This window comes from Mastigoproctus giganteus, chromosome 12 (genome assembly GCF_048544385.1).
Source record: "Mastigoproctus giganteus isolate SK-2022 chromosome 12, ASM4854438v1, whole genome shotgun sequence".
NCBI lineage: Eukaryota > Metazoa > Arthropoda > Arachnida > Uropygi > Thelyphonidae > Mastigoproctus > Mastigoproctus giganteus.
The window spans coordinates 163605855-163629516 of NC_143586.1; the positions used below are offsets into that span (position 1 = coordinate 163605855).

The 23662-nt window shown below is 38.9% G+C and overlaps 1 protein-coding gene across 3 annotated transcripts in view; it reads left to right on the top strand.

Annotated features, from left to right (window-relative positions):
* Positions 1-23662, top strand: part of LOC150077559 (uncharacterized) — a 536301-nt gene that overhangs the window by 358558 nt on the left and 154081 nt on the right. For all 3 annotated transcript variants that reach the window (XM_090386199.1, XM_090386201.1, XM_090386200.1), the window contains exon 19: positions 13614-14598. In XM_090386199.1, coding sequence (XP_090242325.1) covers positions 13614-14598 — 985 coding nt within the window. The remainder of the gene's footprint in view (positions 1-13613; positions 14599-23662) is intronic.

The following is a 23662-nucleotide window of genomic DNA, read 5'->3' on the forward strand; positions in this document are numbered from 1 at the left end:
ATGATATTCGTTGGCTTTCTAGAGGAAAAGTACATTCCTCTGTACTTTGTACATTTTTTAAAAATGAAATAAGTACAGCAGGAAAACAAATGAATCGTATGAAAATACAAAAAATTTATGATTGTTTTAAGAATGAATTGTGGTGTGCAAAACAGGCTTACATAGAACATATATTTGCACATCTTAATATTTTAAATACTAGTTTACAAGGGCGAAACGAAAATATCTTAACATCAACAGATAAGTTAATTACTGTTGATAAAAAATTATGCTTGTGGATGAATAAACTTGATGAAAATAATTTAGCTATGTTTCCTAAGATTCCTGAACAGATGAGAAATTTTCTTGCACCAGTGGTGAAAAACCATTTGGATTTGCTTCAAAAGGCAATGAAAACATATTTTCCATCTATTAAATCAGAAAAATATGACTGGATTCGAAATCCTTTTATTAATGATACATCAAACTGGAATCTTTGTCTTGAAGAAGAGGAAGAACTGACTTCCCTTTCATCCGATAGAACATTAAAAATCAAACATTCAGAATTTCATTTGGATACTTTTTGGATTTCAGTCAGAGATGAATATCCAAAGTTATCTAAAAGAGCAATAAACATTTTACTCCAATTTTCTACGTCGTATTTATGTGAGTTAGGATTTTCAACTCTCACTACCATGAAAAAAAAAAAAAAAAAAAAAAAAAACGATCAAGATTGGAAAATGTCGAAGATGACCTGTGAATTGCTCTGTCTGAAATAAGACCTGATATAGCAGAAATAACAAAACATTGCCAATCACATATTTCACATTGACTATAATTTTTTAAATAAAAATTCATTTGATCTCTATCAAATATTTGAATAATTTAAAGCTTTGTTGAAGGTGTACATATTTTCTTTTTGTAATTATTTATTTAATTATTTTTATATTTTATTTTGGTTGTAAGAATTGTTTGCATAACATATATAATATAAATATAAATAAAAAAATTGTTAATATTATTTTTCGTTCTATTTATTTAATTTAGAAATTTCTTCTTCTATACGTAGGTGTGCCGCGAAATTTTTCTTCTTTGGAAAATGTGCCACGAGAGTAAAAAGATTGAGAAACACTGGTTTACTGTATATGTATAAATTATTCTACATTAATGAATGAAAACTATATATTGTACTGTATTTTCTCTAGTCTAGATAAAATTGTATTAGCATTAGTAAAGGCATACATACAAAGCTTATACAGCATTGGCAAAAAAAAAAAAAAACTTCCCATCCATTCACTCCAAATTTTGTCTAGTTCTGCCTTGAATTTATGTAAGCTGGCCACTTCTACGACAACAGATGGAAGTTTCTTCCAGCAGTCAACCCCCCCCCCCGGCTAAAAACAAATTTCCACACATTTATTCTACAACTATCTTTCCTCAATTTGAATTTATGTCCCCTCGGGCGATCTGGGTAAGAGGAAGAATCCCATCAGCATTGAGTTTGATCAAACCATTCAAGGCTTATATACCTCAGTCAGATCAGCTCGCAGGTGCCTAGTCTCCAGACACTGTAATTTACACAACTTAAGCCTTTCTTTATAAGAGCAACCCTATGTTCCATTCACTAATCTAGTTGACCTTCTCTGTCGTTCCAGCAGCTCTACATCCTTCCTAAAATGAGACCTCTAGTCCTGTATACAGTACTCAAGATGTGGCCTCACCATTGCCTTATACAAGGGGATAATCACCTCCTTATCCCAGCCATCAAAATAAAGGACTCTTTGCATTCTTTGTCAAAGATTTCTCGTAATCTGCCTTTGCCTGCCTAAGTCCTTTGTGACTTGATTACAGACCAGCTTATATCTACCATAGGCTTCTGTGTCACCTGTTAATTTATATGTATCCCATGCATTTTTCTTCTCTGCCACATGTCTCATTAATTCATCTGACATCCATTTAGGCCTAAACCTTGAACAGTATTTCTTTGTTAGTATGAAAAGCCTAGTAGCTTCCAAGGTTAATTCTTTGAATGCTTCCATTTAGAATTTGCTGTTAGTAACATCATCAGTTGGTCCCACAATATAGAATTTAAAAACTGTCTCAGACCACCATAGTCACTTTTACGAAAGCAAAAACCCTTCCCTTTACCCCTGATGGTAGTTACCTCTTTGAGTAAATACCACATCAGCGCACTGTGATCACTGCCACCTAGTGATCCCTTTATCTGCAGATTCTAAATGCAGGAAGAATCATTACTGATAATCAAACCAAGAGTATTACTCCCACCAGTTACGTCCTGAATATGCTGCTATAGGAAAAAATCATCCAATAAATCCAAAAAAACAAAAGCCTTGCTACTGTGTGAGTGACCAACCCACAAGTTCCAGTCACTATCTGGGAAATTAAAATCCCCATTATAAGACAATCTGATTTACTGGCCCACTCTGTTTCTCTGTACAGTTCATTATACTCAACCGAGTCGTTAGGCATATAACACACTCCTACTTCCAAATTTGCTTCACTAGTGTTTATGTCACACCAAACTGATTCAAAATTGCATTGTCCACCAACATCAATTGGATGCATTTCCTTAGATTTTATGTGTTTCTTAACTAATCAAGCTTAATGTCCCAGTTTGCAGATGATACAAAGGTTGACAGGGTTGTTAAGGACACTAATGACAATACCCCTGCTGCAACAGGATCTAGAAAAGTTGAACAGATGGGCTGAGAGTTGGCAAATGAAGTTTAACGTTGACAGATGTAAAGTACAGGTCGACCATCATTAATCCAGCCACTGGTAATCCGGTTCCACTGTAATTCGGACATAATTTCCGCGAATGTAATTTCAAATTTCCGGGTCAGCGCACTGACCTGCCACTACTATTTTGGTGGCAGCATCTGCTGTTGGCGCGAACTCGTAAACACTGGCAGGCCATTCCCACTTGTTTTTCTGCATTTATTATTATAACCTGCTCACATTTAGCCCCAGCCATGGTTCCAATGCATAAAGGAAGTGCCTCTCATGGTGTAAAGCTCAAACACCATACATTGTCCATAACAGATAAAGTTGAACTTCAAAAAAAAACTCTACAGCAGTGTGTTTGAGAAGTTTAACTCTGCTTAATTGTAAATTCCAGCAATTTTTCTCAGTTCCTCTTATCTTATTAATTTTCTTTTAGCCATTCCATTTTAGTTTTTTTTTTTTTTTTACAACACGCTTATACAAACTTGCGGAAAAACACGACACAATTTGATGGAAAATACAGCATGCTAATGAACTTGTTTTCACAAAATCTCTAACAATACTTACAAACTTATTGCGATCTCTGAGAGTTTATTTTATCATAATTAGTTTTATCGCAGCACTCGCCGCATGTGCAATAAACTAATCACAAACGACCTTCATATTTAAACCCAGGGGCTCAAATCTGGTGAGTATGGGCTTGGCACACCCAGGGTCCTGAGCTGGATATCATCATTCTTCTGTTTTTTTGTGATTCCTTTTTGACTCTCTCTCTCTCTCTCTCTCTCTCTCTCTCTCCCTCCCTCCCTCTCTCTTTCTCTCTCTCTCTTTCTCTCTCTCTCTCTCTCTCTCTTAGGGTAACTCGGGATTTTTTTTTTTTTTTTTTTTTTTTTTTGGCTGGTGCAGCATAAGCCTCAGGCTTCCTTGCACCATATAGCTAATAATAATAATATCTATGCCGTAATAAGCGTCACACGTATGCGGCCAACACGGCTTCTCAAGAAATAAAGTGACCAACATATGTGGCTGCATATATGCGACATAAAAAAAAAAAATACTTTTTTTTTTTCTAATGTTTTAAGCGAAAAAACGACAACAAGGATATTACAATATTTATTTTAGAATTACTAATCAAATTATTTCCTAAATATTTTTTGGCCCCTGGGGAATTTTTTTCTTGAACTACCTTGGCAGTCAACGTGTTAAAGGTAGAAGGAGGTGGTTAGCTGTTGTGTAAAATGTATGTGCTAAAATAACCACCGGTGATCTGGAAAACTCACTAATCCAGCACCCCACAGGTTCCAACACGACCTGTACTGCATATGGGAAGCAGTAACGGAAGATTAACGTATCAACTCTGTGCTACTACACTGACAGTGGTAGAGAATGAAAAGGACCTGGAGGTAATTGTGCAGGCAGATATGAAGTTTTCTGAGCAATGCAGACAGTCTGCAAGAGTAGCTCATGGTGTCTTGTCAATGATATACAGGAATTTTTCTAGCAGGTATAAGGAGGTGATTATCCCTTTGTATAAGATAATGGTCAGGCCACACCTTGAGTACTGTATACAGGTCTGGAGGCCTTATTTTAAGAAGAATGTAGAGCTGTTGGAACGAGTACAGAGAAGGGCAACAAGATTAGTGAATGGAACAAAGGGTTGCTCTTACGAAGAAAGGCCTAAGTTTTGCAAATTACAGTGTCTGGAGACTAGGCACCAGTGAGGTGATCTGATAGAGGTGTATAAAGCCTTGAATGGTTTGAGCATGCTCAATGCTGATGGGATTCTTCCTCTTGCTCAGAATAATCACCTGAGAGGGCATAAATTCAAATTGAGGAAAGACAGATGTAGGATAGATGTGTGGAAGTTTGCCTTTAGCCTGCAGGTAGTTGGTTGGTGGAACAGACTTCCATCCTTTGTTGTGGAAGTTGATAGCCTAAATAAATGTAAGCTGAGCTGGACAGGTATTTGGAACGAACGGAGGTGTGAAATGGGAGCGCTTTTTTTTTTTTCCTTGCTGATGCTGCATAAGGTTGCTTTCTTACATCATATGCCTCTACTAATGCTAATGCATAACTACTCCTTTCCTTTCCTCTCCTTTCTGTATACATTGTACTCCCCAAATTCCAATTATGCATTCCTTATATCTCTGAGACACAACATCTCTGATATTCCAATATCTGCCTTTGCTGTTTTGACCAACACCTCAAATACATCAAAATTTATTTACCAAACTCCTAGGATTGTTTGTGAGAAAAAGATCAAGCATATTGGCTGTATGATTAGGATTGTCCGGTATTCTTGTAGGTAAATGAACAATCTGTGCTAGGTCATTAGTAATTGCAAAAGCCTCAGCATCTCGACCAGCTGGGTCGGTGTGACTAGAAAAAGGAAGCCAACTGGAGTTGTGAACATTAAAATCACCAAGGAAAATTACCTCACTGTTAGGAAAGTTGGACTGGAGAAAGTCAAGTTGCAAAGAGAGGAAGTCAAAGAGCTCCAAGTGATTAGTGGAGTTGGGAGAACAGTAGAGACAACAGATGAATTTGACACAATGAGGTAGAGAGATTTTAAGCCAGAGAAGATCAAAGATAGGAGATTCCAAATTGCCAAGTCTCTGACAGGGAATATCAGAACGGACATATGCACAAGTACCACCTTTGAGGCGAAAGGAATCATACAGCGAATAATTTGGGCATCTGAGATGAGCAGTACTTGAATCAACCGATAACTGAGATTCTGTCAGAAAAAGTACATGGGGTTTGCCAGACTGCAAGTGTAAATGGACATCGCTGAGATTAGAATTGAGACCACATATATTTGTGAAATGAATTAGGAAGTGTTTGGGAGGTTTAGATCTTTTCGTAGATAAGCTTGCTCTATTAGTTTGACAATTCATGGTGTATTCAATAGTAAGAAAAAGTGGGTGGGACATGCCTGTATGAAGTAATGAAATTTTTGAATATGGCGTACACGTGGTAAGAATATACCCAGATCCTTAACATAACATGGCCTCAACAATGCTCCCCGCATATACACTACTCGGACTCCCTCCAGTCACTATCTGGAAGAGTAGAGGTAGCAAGGTTTTACACTAGCTGATCCGGAAGCCTCCTAGAGAGTTACCAATAGGTTCGGTCCAGTGTACTAACTAGCAGCCGGCCTGCGAACACCGTTTTAGAGCTGTACCCTCGAAATATAAAGAATATTGGATCTCGCCACGACGTTCATCATAACCTCAAATGTCATCAATCATACTGCATGATGGAAGAGATAGGGAAGGGTTGACTGGAACTTGCTCTAGAGACTAAACATGGGTTCCACCACTTCAAGCCTCCAATAAGCAAAGCGGTGGTATTTCACCAGTTGATGAGAATTATCTACCACCTAGTACTGCCTGGAACATAGAGGGGTGTGGTGTGGGTGCCACACCTCGAAATATAAAGAATATTCTTTACATTGGTTCATTGGTTCACACCTGGGTGGTCAACCGCCATGCACTAGTGCATGGAGGTTATACCCAGGATTACTAACAGTCCCACCATCGTGAAGGTGCAAGCAGAGGATTTGGCTGTCACAGACCGTCTGGACTTCGCCGAAATTGGGTCCACTTGACTTGAGTGTCATCTGAATATCAGTTCCATCAGTGCTTTAGACTCCCAGGTAGCAAGTACAGCTTGTCTGGCATATCTGAGAGAATGTCTGTGACAACCTTAAGGACCTCAAGGACACGGTCGAAGTGAGAGGGCCTTTAAGCACTTCAGATCTCAACTTGTTGATTGTCTCTTCTGCAATGGAACCTTTATCTCATGGCTATTCCCAACCTCGTGTTGTTTGGCATTACAAGAATGCAAAATGGGATGACCTACAAGATTTCTTTTCTTCTTTTCCTTGTCGGATTACTGTTTCAAAACTTCTGATGTCAACGTTTGCTCAGATCGTGTCAGTGAAATTATTCTTGCAGGAATGGAATCCTTTATCCCATACTCAACTTTAAAATCTCGTCCTTTATCTAAACCTTGGTTTTTCAATAAATGTGCTAAGGCTGTTCAAGAGAAGAATGTTGCATATCGTAATTGGCTTGTTTTTAATTCTTCAGTTTCATTTTCTGCCTACACCAAAGCTCGCAACAATTGTAAAGCAGTTATTAATCAGTCCAAACTAGAGTTTGAACAGGCTAAGAGTAGAAAACTTGCTTCTTGCCCTAATGGTAGCCGAGCATTGTGGTCTCTTGCCAGAGCTATTCACTGCAACTTTTGCCCATCTCTGCTCCCACCTCTGTCCAAACCAGATGGTTCTGTTGTCACTTCAGCCAAGGATAAAGCTGACCTGCTAGCATCCCATTTTTCTTCCAGCTCATGTATTAATGATCTTGGTAAAACACCTCCCACCATTCCCAACACGCTCCATTCAATGCCTCCTGTGGTTTTCCGTCAAAAGGATATCAGAAGGATTTTGATGAATCTTGATGTTAAGAAAGCTCCAGGTCCTGATGGTATTTCTTCACTTGTTCTCAAAACCTGTGCTCCTGAACTTACTCCTATTCTTTGCCGCCTTTTTTCACTTTCTTATTCCAAAGGTGTTTTTCCTTCTGCTTGGAAATTTGCTCATATCTAGCCAGTTCCTAAAAAGGGTGACAAATCCCTCCCATCCAGTTATCGTCCCATTGCAATTACTTCTACTCTTTCTAAAGTAATGGAGAAATCAATTAACCGCCAACTCTTAAACTACCTAGAAACCTTCCGTCTGATCAACGATCGCCAGTATGGATTCCGTCAATGTCGATCCACTGGTGATATTCTGGCTTATGTTACCCATTTATGGACTAATTCAATGGAAAGGTTCGGCGAAACACAAGTAGTTGCTCTTGACATCTGAAAGGCTTTCGATCGTGTTTGGTATAAAAGTCTTCTAAACATGCTTCCATCTTATGGTTTGCCAACTGTTTTTAGCAATTGGTTATCCAGTTTTCTCTCTGATCGCTCACTGAGGGTGATGGTAGATGGCTCTCTTCTAACTTCTCCACTAATGCCGGTGTCCCCCAAGGTTCAGTTCTTTCCCCCACTCTTTTCCTCTTGTATTTTTATGACCTTCTTCCATTGACTGGAAATCCTATCCATAGTTTTGCTGATGATAGCACATTGCATTCCACTTTCCATTTTGAGAAACCTTGTCCTGTTCAATCAGCTTCAACTTCTCGAAAATCTGTTACCAATTCCTTAAATGCTGATCTTCAGGTTATTCTCCAGTGGGGCAAAGAGAACTTAGTTGATTTCAACCCTTCTAAAACTCAGTCTTGTCTTATATCTCGCAAAAAGGATTCTTCTGCTCATATGCTTATCTTTAGTGACACTCCGATTTCTAGGCAAAATGATATATCTCTTTTGGGGATTACCCTGACTTCTAATCTCTCTTGGCACAAGCACATTACAAATATTGCTTCTTCTGCTTCTAAAAACTTGGTTTTCTCTTTCGCTCTTGGCATTACTTTTCTTCCAAACAGCTGTTCACTCTGTATAAATCGCAAATCCGCCCTGCCTGGAATATTGTTCTCACATCTGGGGTGGTGCCCCCAAAACCTTTCTCAGGCTTCTTGATTCCATTCGGAAGAGGGCAGTTAGGTTAATTAATGATTCATCTCTAACAGAGTCTCTCCCTTACTTTCTCATAGATGTACTGTTTGTGCTGCATGCCTCTTCTACAGATACTTCCATGGACACTGTTCTTCTGAATTGGCTTCTATAATTCCCGCTCTCTCTCTCTCTTTAAAAACAGTCCAAACACGTGCCACCACCAGCCAACATCCATTTACTGTCCAACTTCAAACCCACAGAACCAACTTTTCATCTTCCTCATTTATTCATTCAACTGCTGTTTTCTGGAACAACCTTCCTTCATACATATTTCCTGAAAATTACAATCTACAGAAGTTCAAGTGCAATGTCAACAAATATCTTCTTTCGTCTTCTCAACCTCCAACCCAAGCACGGTACTAAGTACTATAGATTCTAATACCTCTCGTGTTTGGGGTTCAGATAAAAAAAACAAAAAAACACACAAGTATACATGCACCTGTTTTTATTCTTAGTAACCCTAACACAGCCCATGTATTTACTTGTTCCACGATTACTCCCATCAGTCTCTGGAATGCTCCCCGCACCTTGTTTGCAGGTTGCTGCTCATACCAATAGATGCAGTGCAAGAATCACTTTCACCTCACAGTTGTTTTTTAATCTATTATTCCATGTATGCCCCCCCAAGCTAGCAGTTTTCCCATCCACCTATCACTGCCTTGATAACATTAGCAAATATCCTTGCACCCTTTCTATTTAAGTGTATCCTATCCCTGCAGAAGCAGTCTCTCCTGTTAACAAGCACAGACCAGACTGAAAAAAATGCTATCCCATGAGCCTTGCACAATCTCTCCAGGGCCAAATTTATTGACAAGGCTCTCATCATATACTCCCTCTTATCATGTCTGAGCAGAATTGCAGACGTTTTCAATTTCAGCCCTAACTCACGGGTTTTGTTTTTTTTTTTCAGCATTGACTTGTACTCCTTAAGTAATCCGCCATTCTCCTACTTTTAATATCATTATTGCAATGTGTACAACAATATCACCTTTTGTGCCTTTAGAAGATTATGTCTGCTCTACAACGTCGTCAACTTTTGCCCCGGCAGACATACCCTGGTCCTGTTACACCTATCCTTTTTTGCGCAATATATTCTGCGTTTCCCTGACAATAGTCACTGACAACAACTAGTCCCTGTGGAAGTAGCACATACTGCCTTGGGGTTTGCCGCTGTGTTGACTGATGTTCCAGTGAAAGCTCTGGCATTGATGTGTGCAGCTCAGAGCTTGATGGGCCCTCAATTTAAATCCTTCATTGCATCTACCCTGTTCTTCAACTCTGATAAAGGGCCTTGTTGTAGAAGTTGACAGCTTAAATAGATTCAAGGCAAAACTAGACAAACATTTGGAGTAAGTGGATGGGTGAAATTAGAAGATTTTTTTTGTTTTTTGTTAAAAAATCTTGCATCATGTGTCTTACTAATACTAATGCTAACTGCAGCATGAAAACAAGAAGTTCAGTTTGAAGGTTAGTATTAAGAAGCCATTCAACAGATTTAACAGGCCAAAGAAAACCATTCCTAATAGACAAGGATTAGAAGTGGAAAGGTATGTTTACCCTGTACAAGAAATTCAACAGCTGGAAACTGAACAGCACATAAAATGGATGGCAAGCATTTGGAAATCTATTTATAGTCTTCAAAACTAACTTTCCACTCTGTCTCAAACGAAAAGTTTTTTATCAACGTATTCTCCCTGCCCTAACATATGGTTGTGAAATATGGACATAGAATGCCAAAGCTTTATAAAGACTGAGGTAAGCAGTAAAGTCTGCAGCTAAGCTAATAGGTCACACAAAGAAATATGGAGCACAAAATTTTGAACATAACCAAAAAAAAAGACTGAAAAAAATGTTAATGGATTCACCAATAAACCATGATCTGTGTCATCATTGAAAGAACAAAGTTCTTAAAATTGAAATGGGCAGGTCACATATCAAGAACTGACAATAGACAAACCAAACAAATTTTGGAATGGATACCATGTGACTCTAAATGCCCCAAAAAAAAGACCAGTGATGAGGTGGATCGACAAAATTTGCTGGTGTACAATGGCAACACAAAGCACAAGACCACAGTTGCTGAAAACAGTAGAAGAGTCCTTCCTCCTGCAGTGAATCAGCAGTGGCTGATGACGATGATGGTGTTACCTTTATCAGTATCATTAATAAATTCAAAAAATTACAGTGGGCCCAGCGCTAAACTCTGGGGGACTCCATTAATAATATTAGTCCACAAAGAGAGGTGTCCATTATAACTACTCTCCATCTTCTCCCATTCAACCAACCATTTCAGTAGTCTTTTATGTTCAACAGTATCAAAAGCTTTCCTGAAATCCAAGTTTATGATACCAAAATTAATTTTTGCATCCAATTCTTTTGATCGTATCATATTATCTAATCAAATTGGTTAGACAAGATTTCTGACACAAACCCATTCTATAACTGAAGTATAACTGTACTGATGGACCCGCAGTATTTTATATACAAAAATCTAAAACACGAGGAAGTTCGAGAAGTTATTGGCATTGCCAAAAGTTAAGCTAACAGGTCCTCAATTATTGGTGTCAACCTTTGATTCTCCCTTTGTGAATTGGGGATACATTTGTACAACTCCGGTTCTTAGGGACTTTCCCTGAATCCAAGGATGCCCTCATATTATGGCTACGAGTTGGATCACCCCCTTTGCTGCCTCTCTTAATATAATTAGATAATTCCATCCCCCCCCCCCAAGTGATTTACAAAAATCACCAGGGGTGGGAATGGAATGACCACAAATGACTCCCTTGTGAGTCAGGAAGTTGTTGCTTATACAGCCTGTGTCTTATACAGTCTGTTCTGGTTATTTGGGACACATTGGGACTAGTGCATTTTGGCCCTATTAAGCAGCTGCCCCAATTATCTGAAGTTTCACGTAAATAGTTAAAAATACAAAGTACCCCCCCCCCCTTTACAATTGGTTCACTGTACAATCAAATCACGTTACGATGGAGTCACCATAATAAAGTACCGTTCACTATACGATGTGCAGTAAGCGACGGTCATTGTGATCACGTTTGTGAACTGAATTTTAATTCTATTAAACAGCGATTCTAATTAGCAAAAATAGGAGGAATATTACCCACAGGCTATAAAAAGCAAAGATATATTAAGCACAAATATACCCTTTATTACCTTACCAATTAAAATATTAAATGATACGTGAAAATCGGAAGAATATACTTCATAATCGGAATAATTAATACGTACTGTAATAAGTACATACAAACTAGTTGACATTTCTGTTCACTGACATTTGTGGGTGGGGGTTAAAATTTAAAACAGTAAAAAGATAAGCAATCAATAACAAAGAACACGGCACACACAAATTGCAAGTAACACAATACGCGCAAGTGAGAACCGCATAATGAGTTACAAAGCTTTAAAAATACGAATGAAGAGAAGATCTGAAAATTAATTTTTTTATATAATTTAATATTTCATGGAAGTGTAAACACATTTCACCATAATAACCCACAGAATTCCAGCTGTCAGTATTATCACAAATTCAGTAAGATCGAGTTGACTGTCCGTTTATGATAGATTTCACTAACAGAAAAGCCCAATAAACAGGTGACTGCTAATTGTTTTTATTGTTTTATGGTTGTGACCTCCAGAATTTCGACTGAACCACGTGGTACCGTTCGGAGACAATCGTAGGGTAATCTCCAGTGCTACGGTCTCCTGCCCCGATTAAACGGCATGTTGTCCCAATTAAGCGAAGTAAACCCTGGCTATTTTCTCCATTGGTTTCTGTTTTTTAAGATTTACCCCAAATAAACAGCTGCCCTGATTAACCGGTGGCCCACATAACCGGAATCCACTGTATTTTAAGATCAGTCTAGTTCCCAAACTTTCTCGGGTCACGGCTTCCTTGGTGTCTCAGTAATTTTCTTTTTTCACTGTGCCCCTAGGCCAAAAGAAATACCTACTAGTTCCGTTTATTAAGTAATTGGGTCCAAACAACTTAATAAGTATTTATGTCCCAACAACTTAGTAGCCATTTGAAAAAATAATACACATAAATTGAAAGAAAAAATAATATTTATTTCATTCTTAAATTACTTACTAATGGGATGTGTGTACCTGTTGGGCACTGAACAACTTCTCAAACCTTGGAATCGGATTGGACACTGCCACTCTCATTTCCTGTTCCACATTGATTTTCGTGCGATACTTGCTTTTTTTATCAACTGCAAAAACCCAGCTTCGCAAAGATATGACGTCGCAAGTGGAATTAAGATTTGCTGAGCTTTATCACTTAGCAGTGGATATTCATCTTTTGTTGATATCCAAAACTCAGTTCCATGCTGCCAAATTTTGTTTTTAAAGTCTTGTCACAAGACAGCTCAAAAAGATTTTCTTCTTCTGCAGAGATAAATTCATATGGGGCCTTTTTTCTTGAATGGGTCTTGGATCCATGCAAACTTCTTCATATTGTCTGAAAAATTCACTGAGCTGTGTTGGTGTTCTTCCTCAAAAACAGATATAAGTTCGTGGGTCAAAAAACATTATTTGATGTAACAATCTGCTGCAACGGGGGAAACAGCCTTTGCAACCATCTTCATTTAAATTTATTCAACACATCCAGTTTTTCAAAGGGATCACACAGGTATACAAGTTTTTCAAGGGATCACACAGGTATGAAAATAAGTCACTGAATTTCACTAGACCTCACAGACACTTTATAAAAACACCCTTCAGTTATTTTGATTACTGATGGACCCGGAGTATTTATATACAAAAATCTAAAAAAACGAGGAAGTTCGAGAAGTTACTGGCTTTGCCAAAAGCTCGAGTAAACAAAAACATATCTCAAACATTTGAGAACATCATCAAAAGGAATCTAGCGCAATCTAATGTTGAAACTGTGAACTACCTCGAGCTAGTTGTTCATGCAGTGTCCGACAGATGTCGAGTATCACTGTGTTTTCTCGAAAATTTTAAATATTCTATGGCGCCCCTGTGAGTTTGCTGTCCTGGGGGGGGTGGCACAGTTTGGGAATCATGAGTCTAGTAGTTAATTTTCACCCAACTGCTGATGCCATAGGGACTTCAACATCATCATCATTTTCTTTATATAATTGTGCTATATGAAGTTTTATTCATACACACATTTTTATTATAGATTACATTATAACTTTATTCTTCCATCTTATACCATATTTTGTAATGAAAGAGAAATTGTTTTTTAAAAAGAAATTTATACATTTTTTATCCAGGAACAGCCAATGGCATTGTATTCTGGGCAAGATGGAACATATTATTCTTCTTCTGCGGATGGTGAAAGAGAATACTACGGCCCTCGAATGGTTAGAATGGATGTTTTGCATTCTACTCCAAATCAGCTGCTTGCTCTATCTGCTGATGGACCAAGATATCCTCCTCCACCATATCCTTGTCCCCAGCCATCTCGAGGAACTCCAAGTCCCACTACTATCCCTAAGAGACTTGTGGGATCATCTCCACGTTTGAAGAGGTCTCTTATTCCTCCTGGAGCTATTCCATTCCACAATCTTCCTACAAGACCACCTCTTCCACAGGAGTACCTGCATGTTGGAGTGGCACAGACACATTCTTCATCTCCTCCTCCTGTACACCATCCTTCTCCTGCAACCTCTCCAAGACCTGGAAGGTCTCCATCACCAAGATTTATGATATCTAATCAGCCTCTACCTCATCCTTATGGTGCTCCTCCTGTACACAGTACTTCAATACAACCAAAATATGCAAATCATGGTTATGCCATAACTACCCAACCAGTAAATACAGTTCATTTACCCCCTCCTGAGTCAGTATGTTACCAGTCTTATCAAGGCGCTCCACCACCACCATCCAGTTACCAGACAGTTCCTACATCTCCTAGGCTTAAACATCCTAATCAGCCCTACATTTCACAAGCTGCAATGGCAGGTTCCCAGCCTTATAATTCACTAACACAAATTACTCATTCTGCAGTGCACCAGCCTTCACAAGCATACCATCTTCTAGATCACTGGGATGCTTCTCTGCCTAGTTCAGTACCTATCAGAAAGATTCAGTACAATTATGAGAATAGTCAGTATCCAAGGTATTCGGCTAATGCTGTTCCTGTTATTCATATTATTCCAAGCAGTTCAGAAATTTCTGATTCTCAGAAGCATGCTGAATCTTCAGCGGATTTTTCTTCAGAAGATTGTGGATATTCAAATAGAGCCAGCTGGAAAGGTAACTTTTTGAGTGAATAGGACCTATGAAATATTAATGATTTTTAATTAATTTTGTATTTTTTAAATCGAATTTTAGAAATATATTACAAATTATGTTAAGATTAAGATCAGATTTGTTCAGATATGTCAAATATGTAGTGGTTCTCCATAATTAACTTCATGAAGAACCATTCACTTTATTCCTTATCAGTATTGTCCAAAGATAAGACAAGGTTTAATTATATAATTAATAATTGAATTATTAGCTAAAAAATAGTTTAAAGTTTTCATATATGCATTAGGTATTTTCATACTACAGAAATGTTCTCTCTCTCTCTCTCTCTCTCTGTGTGTGTGTGTGTGTGTGTGTGTGTGTGTGTGTGTGTGTGTGTGTGTGTGTGTGTGTGTGTGTGTGTGTGTGTGTGTGTGTGTGTGTGTGTGTTTTGTATCACAATTGTTAACTTCAAACTGACAAAAGGTTCAAAAGTGATACAAAAAAAAAAAAAAAAAATTCAAAAGTCAGAGAGACATTCCTCCATGTCTCTCTAACTTTTGAATTTTTTTGCTGGACTGCTCTTCCAGCTTCCTGATTTCCCTGCAGCATACCAGTTCTCACTTTGATCTTCTTCCTTCAGCTCTTGCTGTGAATAGCACAACAAGACTTCCCACTGTGTTGAGTGTTGCAACGTTTTTCTTCTGGCAGAGAAGGCAATCTGACTATAAAATATTTATTTAAAACATGAAATATCATTAAATTGTGGTCAAGCGTAGGCTGTGCTTGCTAACTAGATAGGCTACTTTTACAGGGATGGGACACTTAAATAAAAAAGTGAAAGAATATTTGCTGATGCTATTCAGGCAGTGTTACGTGGATCAGAAAACTGCTATTTTGGGGGAAGAGATACTCAGATTAATAAATTGGAAATTGCTCCTATTGAGATGTGCAGTGATCCGAAAAGCAAGGTACCTTTGAAATACTTCTTTCTTCTTCTTTTGGTCCTTAGCTGGCAGCTGGAGGAGGCGGTTGTCCACACAACCAGTACACTGCTGTAGGTGCTGCAGGGTTTTGGACTTGCTCTGTGATGTTCTTCCATGCTTTACGATCCACGGCGTCAGTCCTGGCCTGATTAAGGTTGAGACGTCGGCTCTTCAGGTCATTTTCCACTTGCTTGGCCCATGTTTTCCTAGGCGCAGTCCGTTGAATGCTCAATTGGGTGGGTCGTTGTCTCCAAGGAGTGTGGATGGTATTCTATTTGCGTCCATTCTACATATGTGGCCAAACCATCTAAGCCTTTGCTTCCGGATTTGGTCGGCGATGGTTGGTTGCTGTTGGCATCAGGCGCGGATGGTATCATTAGTGATGTGGTCGCGAAGTGAGATGCCCAGGATCTGCCGCAGGCATCGCATTTGGAATACCTCAAGTTTGTTTAAATCTAGCTTGAGACAAATCCATGTTTCCGATCCGTAAAGGAGAATGGGCAGGATCAAAGTCCAGAAGAGTTGGATTTTAGTCTTTGAGGAAATGTTGATCCTCTTCCACAGACACCATTTGAGCAAGGTGAATGCAGTAGCCGCCTGTCCAGTTCTGCTGTGGATCTCCACGGTGGATGCAACTTTCTTCTCCTGGACCAGCGACCCAAGGTATTTAAAGTCCTGCACTTGCTCAATCTGGACGCCTTCGAGATAGATGGTGGCTTGCGACCCATCTGTTGTCGGGGCCTTTGTCTTATCAGCATTGATCTTCAACCCAAATGGCCGGGCAATGTGGGCAATGTCGTAGAGGATGTCCGTGGCTTCAGCGTCGTTTCCGGCAAAGATAGCACTATCGTTGGCAAACATCAAGTCAGTCACATAGTGATCCTTGCCATATTGTATACCCCATTTGTTGCTGAATGCTTGCCTCATAATGGCGTCGACCACGATGTTAAAAAGCAACGGGGAGGCCACGTCCCCTTGGCGGACTCCAGTTTGGATGGAAATTCCTCAGATAAATGGTTCTGGATGCGCACCTGGCTGGTTAAACTGTTGTATGCAGTTTGGAGGAGTGTGATGACTTTGCAAGGTACATGTTCGACCTCTAGCAATTTCCACAGTCGAAAGCAGACTTAAAGTCAATAAAAACAATGATGGTTCACTGTCCACACCGGATCCTCTCCTCCATCAGTTGACGGATGGCAAAGATTTGATCACAGCATCCTCGCCCGGGTCTAAATCCCGCCTGTTCTTCTCGACTGGTTTGCTTGCAATGTTTTTGCAGCCTTGACTGATTCCACGGTAGTTCTTGCAATCCCGGTTATCACCTTTCTTGTGGATTGGCACAATAATGACTTTCCTCCATGTTAGCAGAATTTGTTCAGTGCACCAGATGGTTTTGACGAGTGAGTGCGTGTAGTCGGAAAGCAGTACATCTCCCTTTGAAATACTAGGGATTCCTATGGTGAGTCATAATAGAACAAGGAAATACGTGGGCTGTGTTAGGGTGGTGGTGGTAGTAGTAGTAGTAGTAGTAGTAGCAGCAGTAGAGGCATGCAATGTGAGAAAACAAGTTTATGTAGTATCAGCCAAAAGAAAAAGAAAAGAATAAACCATTTCACATATTCATTCCCTCTAAAAGTTTGTCCAGTTTCTCCTTAGGTAACTAAGAGTAACTAACAGGTGTATACTTGTATATATACCAATGCTAAGAGTATAGTGGATGAATTTGAAGTTCTGGTCAAGTCATCAAATGCAGACTTTGTGGAGATTAGCATTAGTAGAGGCATATGATGCAAGAAAGCAAGCTTATGCAGCAAAAAAAAAAAAAAAACCACTCCCATTTCACCCCTCCGATCGTTCGAAATACCTGTCCAGCTGAGCCTTAAATTTATTTAGCCTATCAACTTTCACAACAAGGGATGGAAGTCTGTTCCACCAACCAACTACCTGCTGGCTAAAGGCAAACTTCCGCACATCTATCCTACAACCGTCTTTCCTCAATTTGAATTTTTGCTCTCTCAGGTGATTATTCTGAGCAAGAGGAAGAATCCCGTCGGCATTGCGCATGCTCAAACCATTCAAGGCTTTATACACCTCTATCAGATCACCTCGCCGTTGCCTAGTCTCCAGACACTGTAATTTGCAAAACTTAAGCCTTTCTTCATAAGAGCAACCCTTTGTTCCATTCACTAATGTTGTTGCCCTTCTCTGTACTCGTTCCAGTAGCTCTACATCCTTCTTGAAATGAGGCCTCCAGACCTGTATACAGTATTCAAGGTGTGGCCTGACCATTGCCTTATACAAGGGAATAATCACCTCCTTATCCCTGCTAGAAAAATTCCTGTATATCATTGACAAGACACCATGAGCTACTCTTGCAGCCCGTCTGCACTGCTCAGAGAACTTCATATCTGCCTGCACAATTACCCCAGGTCCCTTTCATTCCCTACCACTGTCAGTGCAGTACCACAGAGTTGATACATTGCTCTGGGGTTACTGTTTCTCATACATAGTACTTTACATTTGTCTATGTTAAACTTCATTTGCCACCTCTCAGCCCATCTGCTCAACCTTTCCAGATCCTGTTGCAGCACCATAGCGTCAGTAGTGAACTTAACAACCCTGCCCACCTTTGTATCGTCTGTTGAGATACCAAAGACGTGGTGTCACTCGGATATAAGGGATGCAGAATTTGAATATGGGGAGTACAATGTCTATGGAAAGGACAGAAGGGGTGGGAGGAGCTATGCTCTTAGTTGAGAAGAACAAAAAATCTAAGGCAGTGCAGCCAGTTAACATCAGTGGCCAGTGCAATGTTGAGTCAGTTTGTTGTGATATAAGTATTGGGAAAACAACAACGAGAGTAGGAGTGTGTTATAGGCTAAATGACTGTAATGAGTATACCAAACAGCTATACAGGGAAATACAGTGGGCCAGTAAATCAGAATGTGTTGTAATGGGGAATTTTACTATCCAGATATTGACTGGAACTTTGTGGGTTGGCCACTCACACATTAGCAAGACTTCTATGGATTTACAGCAGAGCATCGATAATCTGAATTAATTGGGACTGGGGATTCGAACTTCCAATTTGTTCGGATTTTTGAACTTATGAAAAATACTGTTCTGGAGACTGGGAAAAAAAATAAATAAAAACGCTAAGTTTTACTTACTTATTTTTATTCATAGGTAACAAAACAAATGGAACTTTCAACCACAATAATACATATGTATAGGCCTTTAACAAAAATAATTACTTATTTTTTGCTGCACCATTTTGGAACTTTGTTTCTTTTTTCCAGATCTCTCACTCTTTTCAGCAAGAGTAATTGAGTTGGAGAACATTCAGTTTGTTTGTTCATTTTCATGTCTTATTTAATTTTGCTAATTGGTAAGGTAATAAAAGTGTAAATTTGTGCTTTATATGTTCATGTTTATAGCCTATGAATAATATTTCTCTGATTTTCGCTTATTGGAATTGCCATTTAATAGAATCAAAATTCAGTTTGCAAACGTGATCACAGTAACCAGTGCTTACTGTAATTATTTTATGGCACTGGCTTAAAAAAATAATAAATGCTTGCTCATTCGGATTATGGACGTTTCAAATTATTGACATTTGAATTTTTAACGCTCTACTGTATTAGATAACTAAGTTCTACATCAGTATATTAGAGAGGCAACAAGCAAGAGAAATACCCTTGATTGATAATTATCAGCAGTAATTATTCATGCATTAAGAATATGCAAGTAAAAGAACTTCTAGGAGGCAGTGATGACAATGTATTGATGTGGGATTTACTTAAAAGATGTAAAAGGAGTGCTCTGCTCATTGGTGCACTGTGGCACATTACAGGAAAATTGCTTCTCTGGATAAAGGAATGGTTGAGTAGCAGAAGGCAGAGTGGTTACCAGTGGATACTTCTCTTCTTGAACCAGTGTTATTAGTGGAGTCCCTCAGGGCTTAATGCTGAGCCTTTTATGTTTTTGATATTTATCAACAGTATTTATGAAGGCACATCTGGCTTATTATTTCAGTTTGCAAATGATATAAGGGTTAGCAGTATGGCAGTACCTTTTTTACTGCAGTAAGAACTGGAAAATTAGGCAGAAGCTTTGAGAATTGGCAATTGAAATTTAGCATTGATAAATGCAAGGTTCTGCATATTGGTAGCAATAATCCCAGAATAACATACCATTTGGTAGTCAGAATCAAGATGGTAGTAGTAGTAGTAGTGGTGGCATGTGATGCAAGAAAGCAAGTGTATGAGCTTATGCAGCATCAGCCAAAATAAAAAAAAAATTTTAAAAATTAAAAAACAATTCCCTCTAAATGTTTGTCCAGTTCCTCCTTAAATTTATTTAATCTGTCAACTTCCACAACGACAGATGGAAGTTTGTTCCAGCAATTAACCACCCGCTGGCTAAAGGCAAATTTCCGCACATCTGTTCTACATCTAGCGTGCTCAACCCATTCAAGGCCTTATACACCTCAATCAGATCACCTCGCAGGTGCATAGTCTCCAGCCGCTGCAATTTGCAGAACATAAGCCTCTCTTGGTAAGAGGATCCCTTCATTCCCCTCACCAATCTTGTCGCCCTTCTCTGTACACGCTCAAGCAAATTTACATCCTTCCTAAAATGAGGCCTCCAGACCTGTATATAGTACTCAAGGCGTGGCCTGACCATTGCCTTATACAGAGGGACAATCACCTCCTTTTCCCTGCTAACAAAATTCCTGTATATCATTGACAAAACCCCGTGACCTGCCCTGGCAGCCTGTCTGCATTGCTCAGAAAACTTCATATCTGACTGGGCAATTACTCCCAGGTCTTTTTCATTTTCTACCACACAGTTATCGTACCACACTGTTGGTACGTTTCTCTGGGGTTACTTCTACCCATATTCAATACTTGGCATTTGTCAATGTTAAACTTCAGTTGCCACTTCTCAGCCCATCTGCTCAAATTTTCTGGATCCTATTGCAGTAGCACACTGACATTACTGTCATTAACAACCCTGCCAACCTTTGTATCATCTGCAAATTTCGACACTTAGACTGATATACCTTCATCAATATCATTGATAAATATACAAAACAACAGTGGACCCAACACCGAAACCTGTGGAATTTCACTAATAATATTAATCCACGAAGAGCAGCACCCATTGATTACCACCCTCTGTCTTCTCCCACTCAACAATCCTTTTATCCATTGTAGCAACTTACCCTTAATACCATTCTGCTCCAATTTGTACAGTAGTCTTTCAGTTGCAACAGTGTCAGGTTCCAGGTATATGATATCATAATTATTCCAAGTATATGATATCAAAATTATTTTTTGCATCCAGTTCCTTTGTAACCATTAGCATTACCAAGGGCACATGGTGCAAGAAATCAGGCTTATATAGCATCAGCCAAAAAAAACCCCTTATTTCACCCATCCCCTTGCTCTAAATGTTTGTCAAGTTCTGCCTTGAATCTATTTCAAGGATATTAGGATATTATGAACCACATCATAATATCCTATCAAATTTGTCAGACAAGGCTTTCCCTTAACAAACCCATGCTGTGTCTGAATTATTGTTGCAGTCTTGTCTAAATGATCCTGCAATGCATCTTTAACCAGGTGTTGGAGAACAAAAGAGACCTAAAGTATATCCTGTATGTGATGAGAGCCTTGTCAGTGATTATTCATACATTAAGAATCTTCAGATAAAGGAACCACTAGGAGACAGCGATCACAGTGTATTGATGTTGGATTTACTCAAAGATGTAACTACCACCAGGGGAAAAGGAAGGCATTTTGTTTCATAAAGGTGACTACAGTGGTCTCAGAAGTTTATAAATTCTATACAATGGGACCAACTGATGATGTTACCATCAGCCAATTCAAAATGGGAGGCATTCAAGGAATTAATCATAGAACCTATTAGACTTTTCATGCCAACTAAGAAATACTGTTCAAGGTTTAGGCCTAATCAGATGTCAGATGAACTAATGAGACTTGTGGCAGAGAAGAAAAATGCATGGGATACATATAAATTATCAGTAGACACAGATGCCTATGGTAGATATAAGATAGTCTGTAATCAAGTCACAAAGGTTAGACAAGCAATGGCAAATTACAAGAAATTTGCCATTGCATCCTTTGCCAAAGGATGCAAAGAAAAACAGTAAAGATTATTTTCTTATGTAAACTCTAGAAGGGAGAGGATGAATCAAATTGGTCCATTTGATATCAGTGGTTCGAATGTTAATGATTCTGCTCAGGTAGCTGAGAAATTGAATGAGTATTTTGCATCTACATTCATATATGAGGAATTTTCCTCACGTATGAAGGATGTCATCATCTGTTTCTTGGTGATTCCCTTCTACTTCTCTCTCTCTCTCTCGGGGTAATTCAGATTTTTTTTTTTTTTTTTTTTTTTTTTTTTTCTTTGCCTGGTGCAGCATAAGCTTCAGGCTTCCTTGCACCTTATGGCTAATAATAATATAGGGAAGTGGAGTCCAGAAGCTACTTTAAGAGGGATTTAAATAATTCTGTAATAATTGAGATCAAAGTGGAGGAGACATTGTTGAACTTAAACATCAGAAAAGCACCTAGGGTGGATAAGATCTATCCAGTTATATTAAAGAAGGCAGCTAAAGAAGTAAACAAGCCCTTAGCCATGATTATGAGGGTTCCTTGGACTCAGGGGATGTCCCTATGGACTGGAAATGTGCAAATGTATCCCCACTTCACAAAAGGGAGTAGAAAAGTGACATGAGTAATTACAGACTGTTAGTTTAACTTCTGTTCCGGGGGAAAATAATGGAGTCACTGGTTAAAGAAGCTCTGCATGATCATCTAGACAAGACTGCAGTTATAGTTCAGACACAGAATGAGTTTGTTAAGGGGGAAGTCTTGTCTTACCAGCTTGAATGTGTACTATGATGTGGTCACAAGGGAACTGGATGCAAAAAATAATTTTGATATTATATATTATATACTAAAATCCTATATAATTTTGATATTATATAGGATTTTAGGAAAGCTTTTGATACTGTTCCTCATGGAAGACTATTACAGAAGTTTGATCAGTATGGCATTAAGGGTAAGTTGTTGCTATGAATAAAGGGATGGTTGTTGAAGAATACAGAGAGTGATAATGAATGGACACTGCTCCTCATGGACTATGTTATTAGTGGTGTCCCCCAGCGGTCACCACTAATAACGTTAGTCCATGAGGAGCAGTCCAAGAATCATTGCAACAATGGTCCCCAACAGAGACACAGTGGTATCTCTGTTGGGGACCATTGTTGTTTTCTGTATTTATCAATGATATTGATGAAGGCAAACCAGGCTTAATGTACAAGTTTGCAGATGATACAAAGGTTGATAAGATTGGTAATAACAATAAGGACAATAAGCTACTGCAACAGGATCTGGAAAAGTGGAGCAGATGGGCTGAGAGGTTGCAACTGAAGTTTAACATTGACAAATGAAAAGTGCTGCATATGGGTAGCAGTAACCCCAGAGTAACATACCAACTGTGCAGTACTACACTGAGGGTAGTGGAGGATGAAAAAGACCAGGGTAATTTTGCAGTCAGATATGAAGTTTTCTGAGCAGTGCAGACAGGCTGCAAAAGTAACTCATTGGGTCTTGTCAATGATATATAGGAATTTTGCTATCAAGGATAAGGAGGTGATTATCCCCTTGTATAAAGCAATGGTCAGGTCTGAATACAGAGCTGCTGGAACGAGTACAGAGAAGGGCAATAAGATTAGTGAGTGGTACAAAGGGTTGCTGTTGTTGAGAAAATCTTAAGTTCTGCAAATTGCAGCATCTGGAGACTAGGCACCTGCGAGGTGATGCAATTGAGATATATAAGGTCTTGAATGGTTTGAGCAAGCTCAGTGTTGATGGGATTCTTGCTCTTGCTCAGATTCTGAACCTGAGGGGGCATAAATTCAAATTGAGGAAAGTCAGTTGTAGATTAGATGTACACTTGTGAGGAGGCATCTGATTAAAGTGTTTAAGGCTTTAAATTGATTTCATTAAACTTATTGATAATGGCATTCTAACTCTTTATCAGACAACTCACACAAAGGGACTTAATTA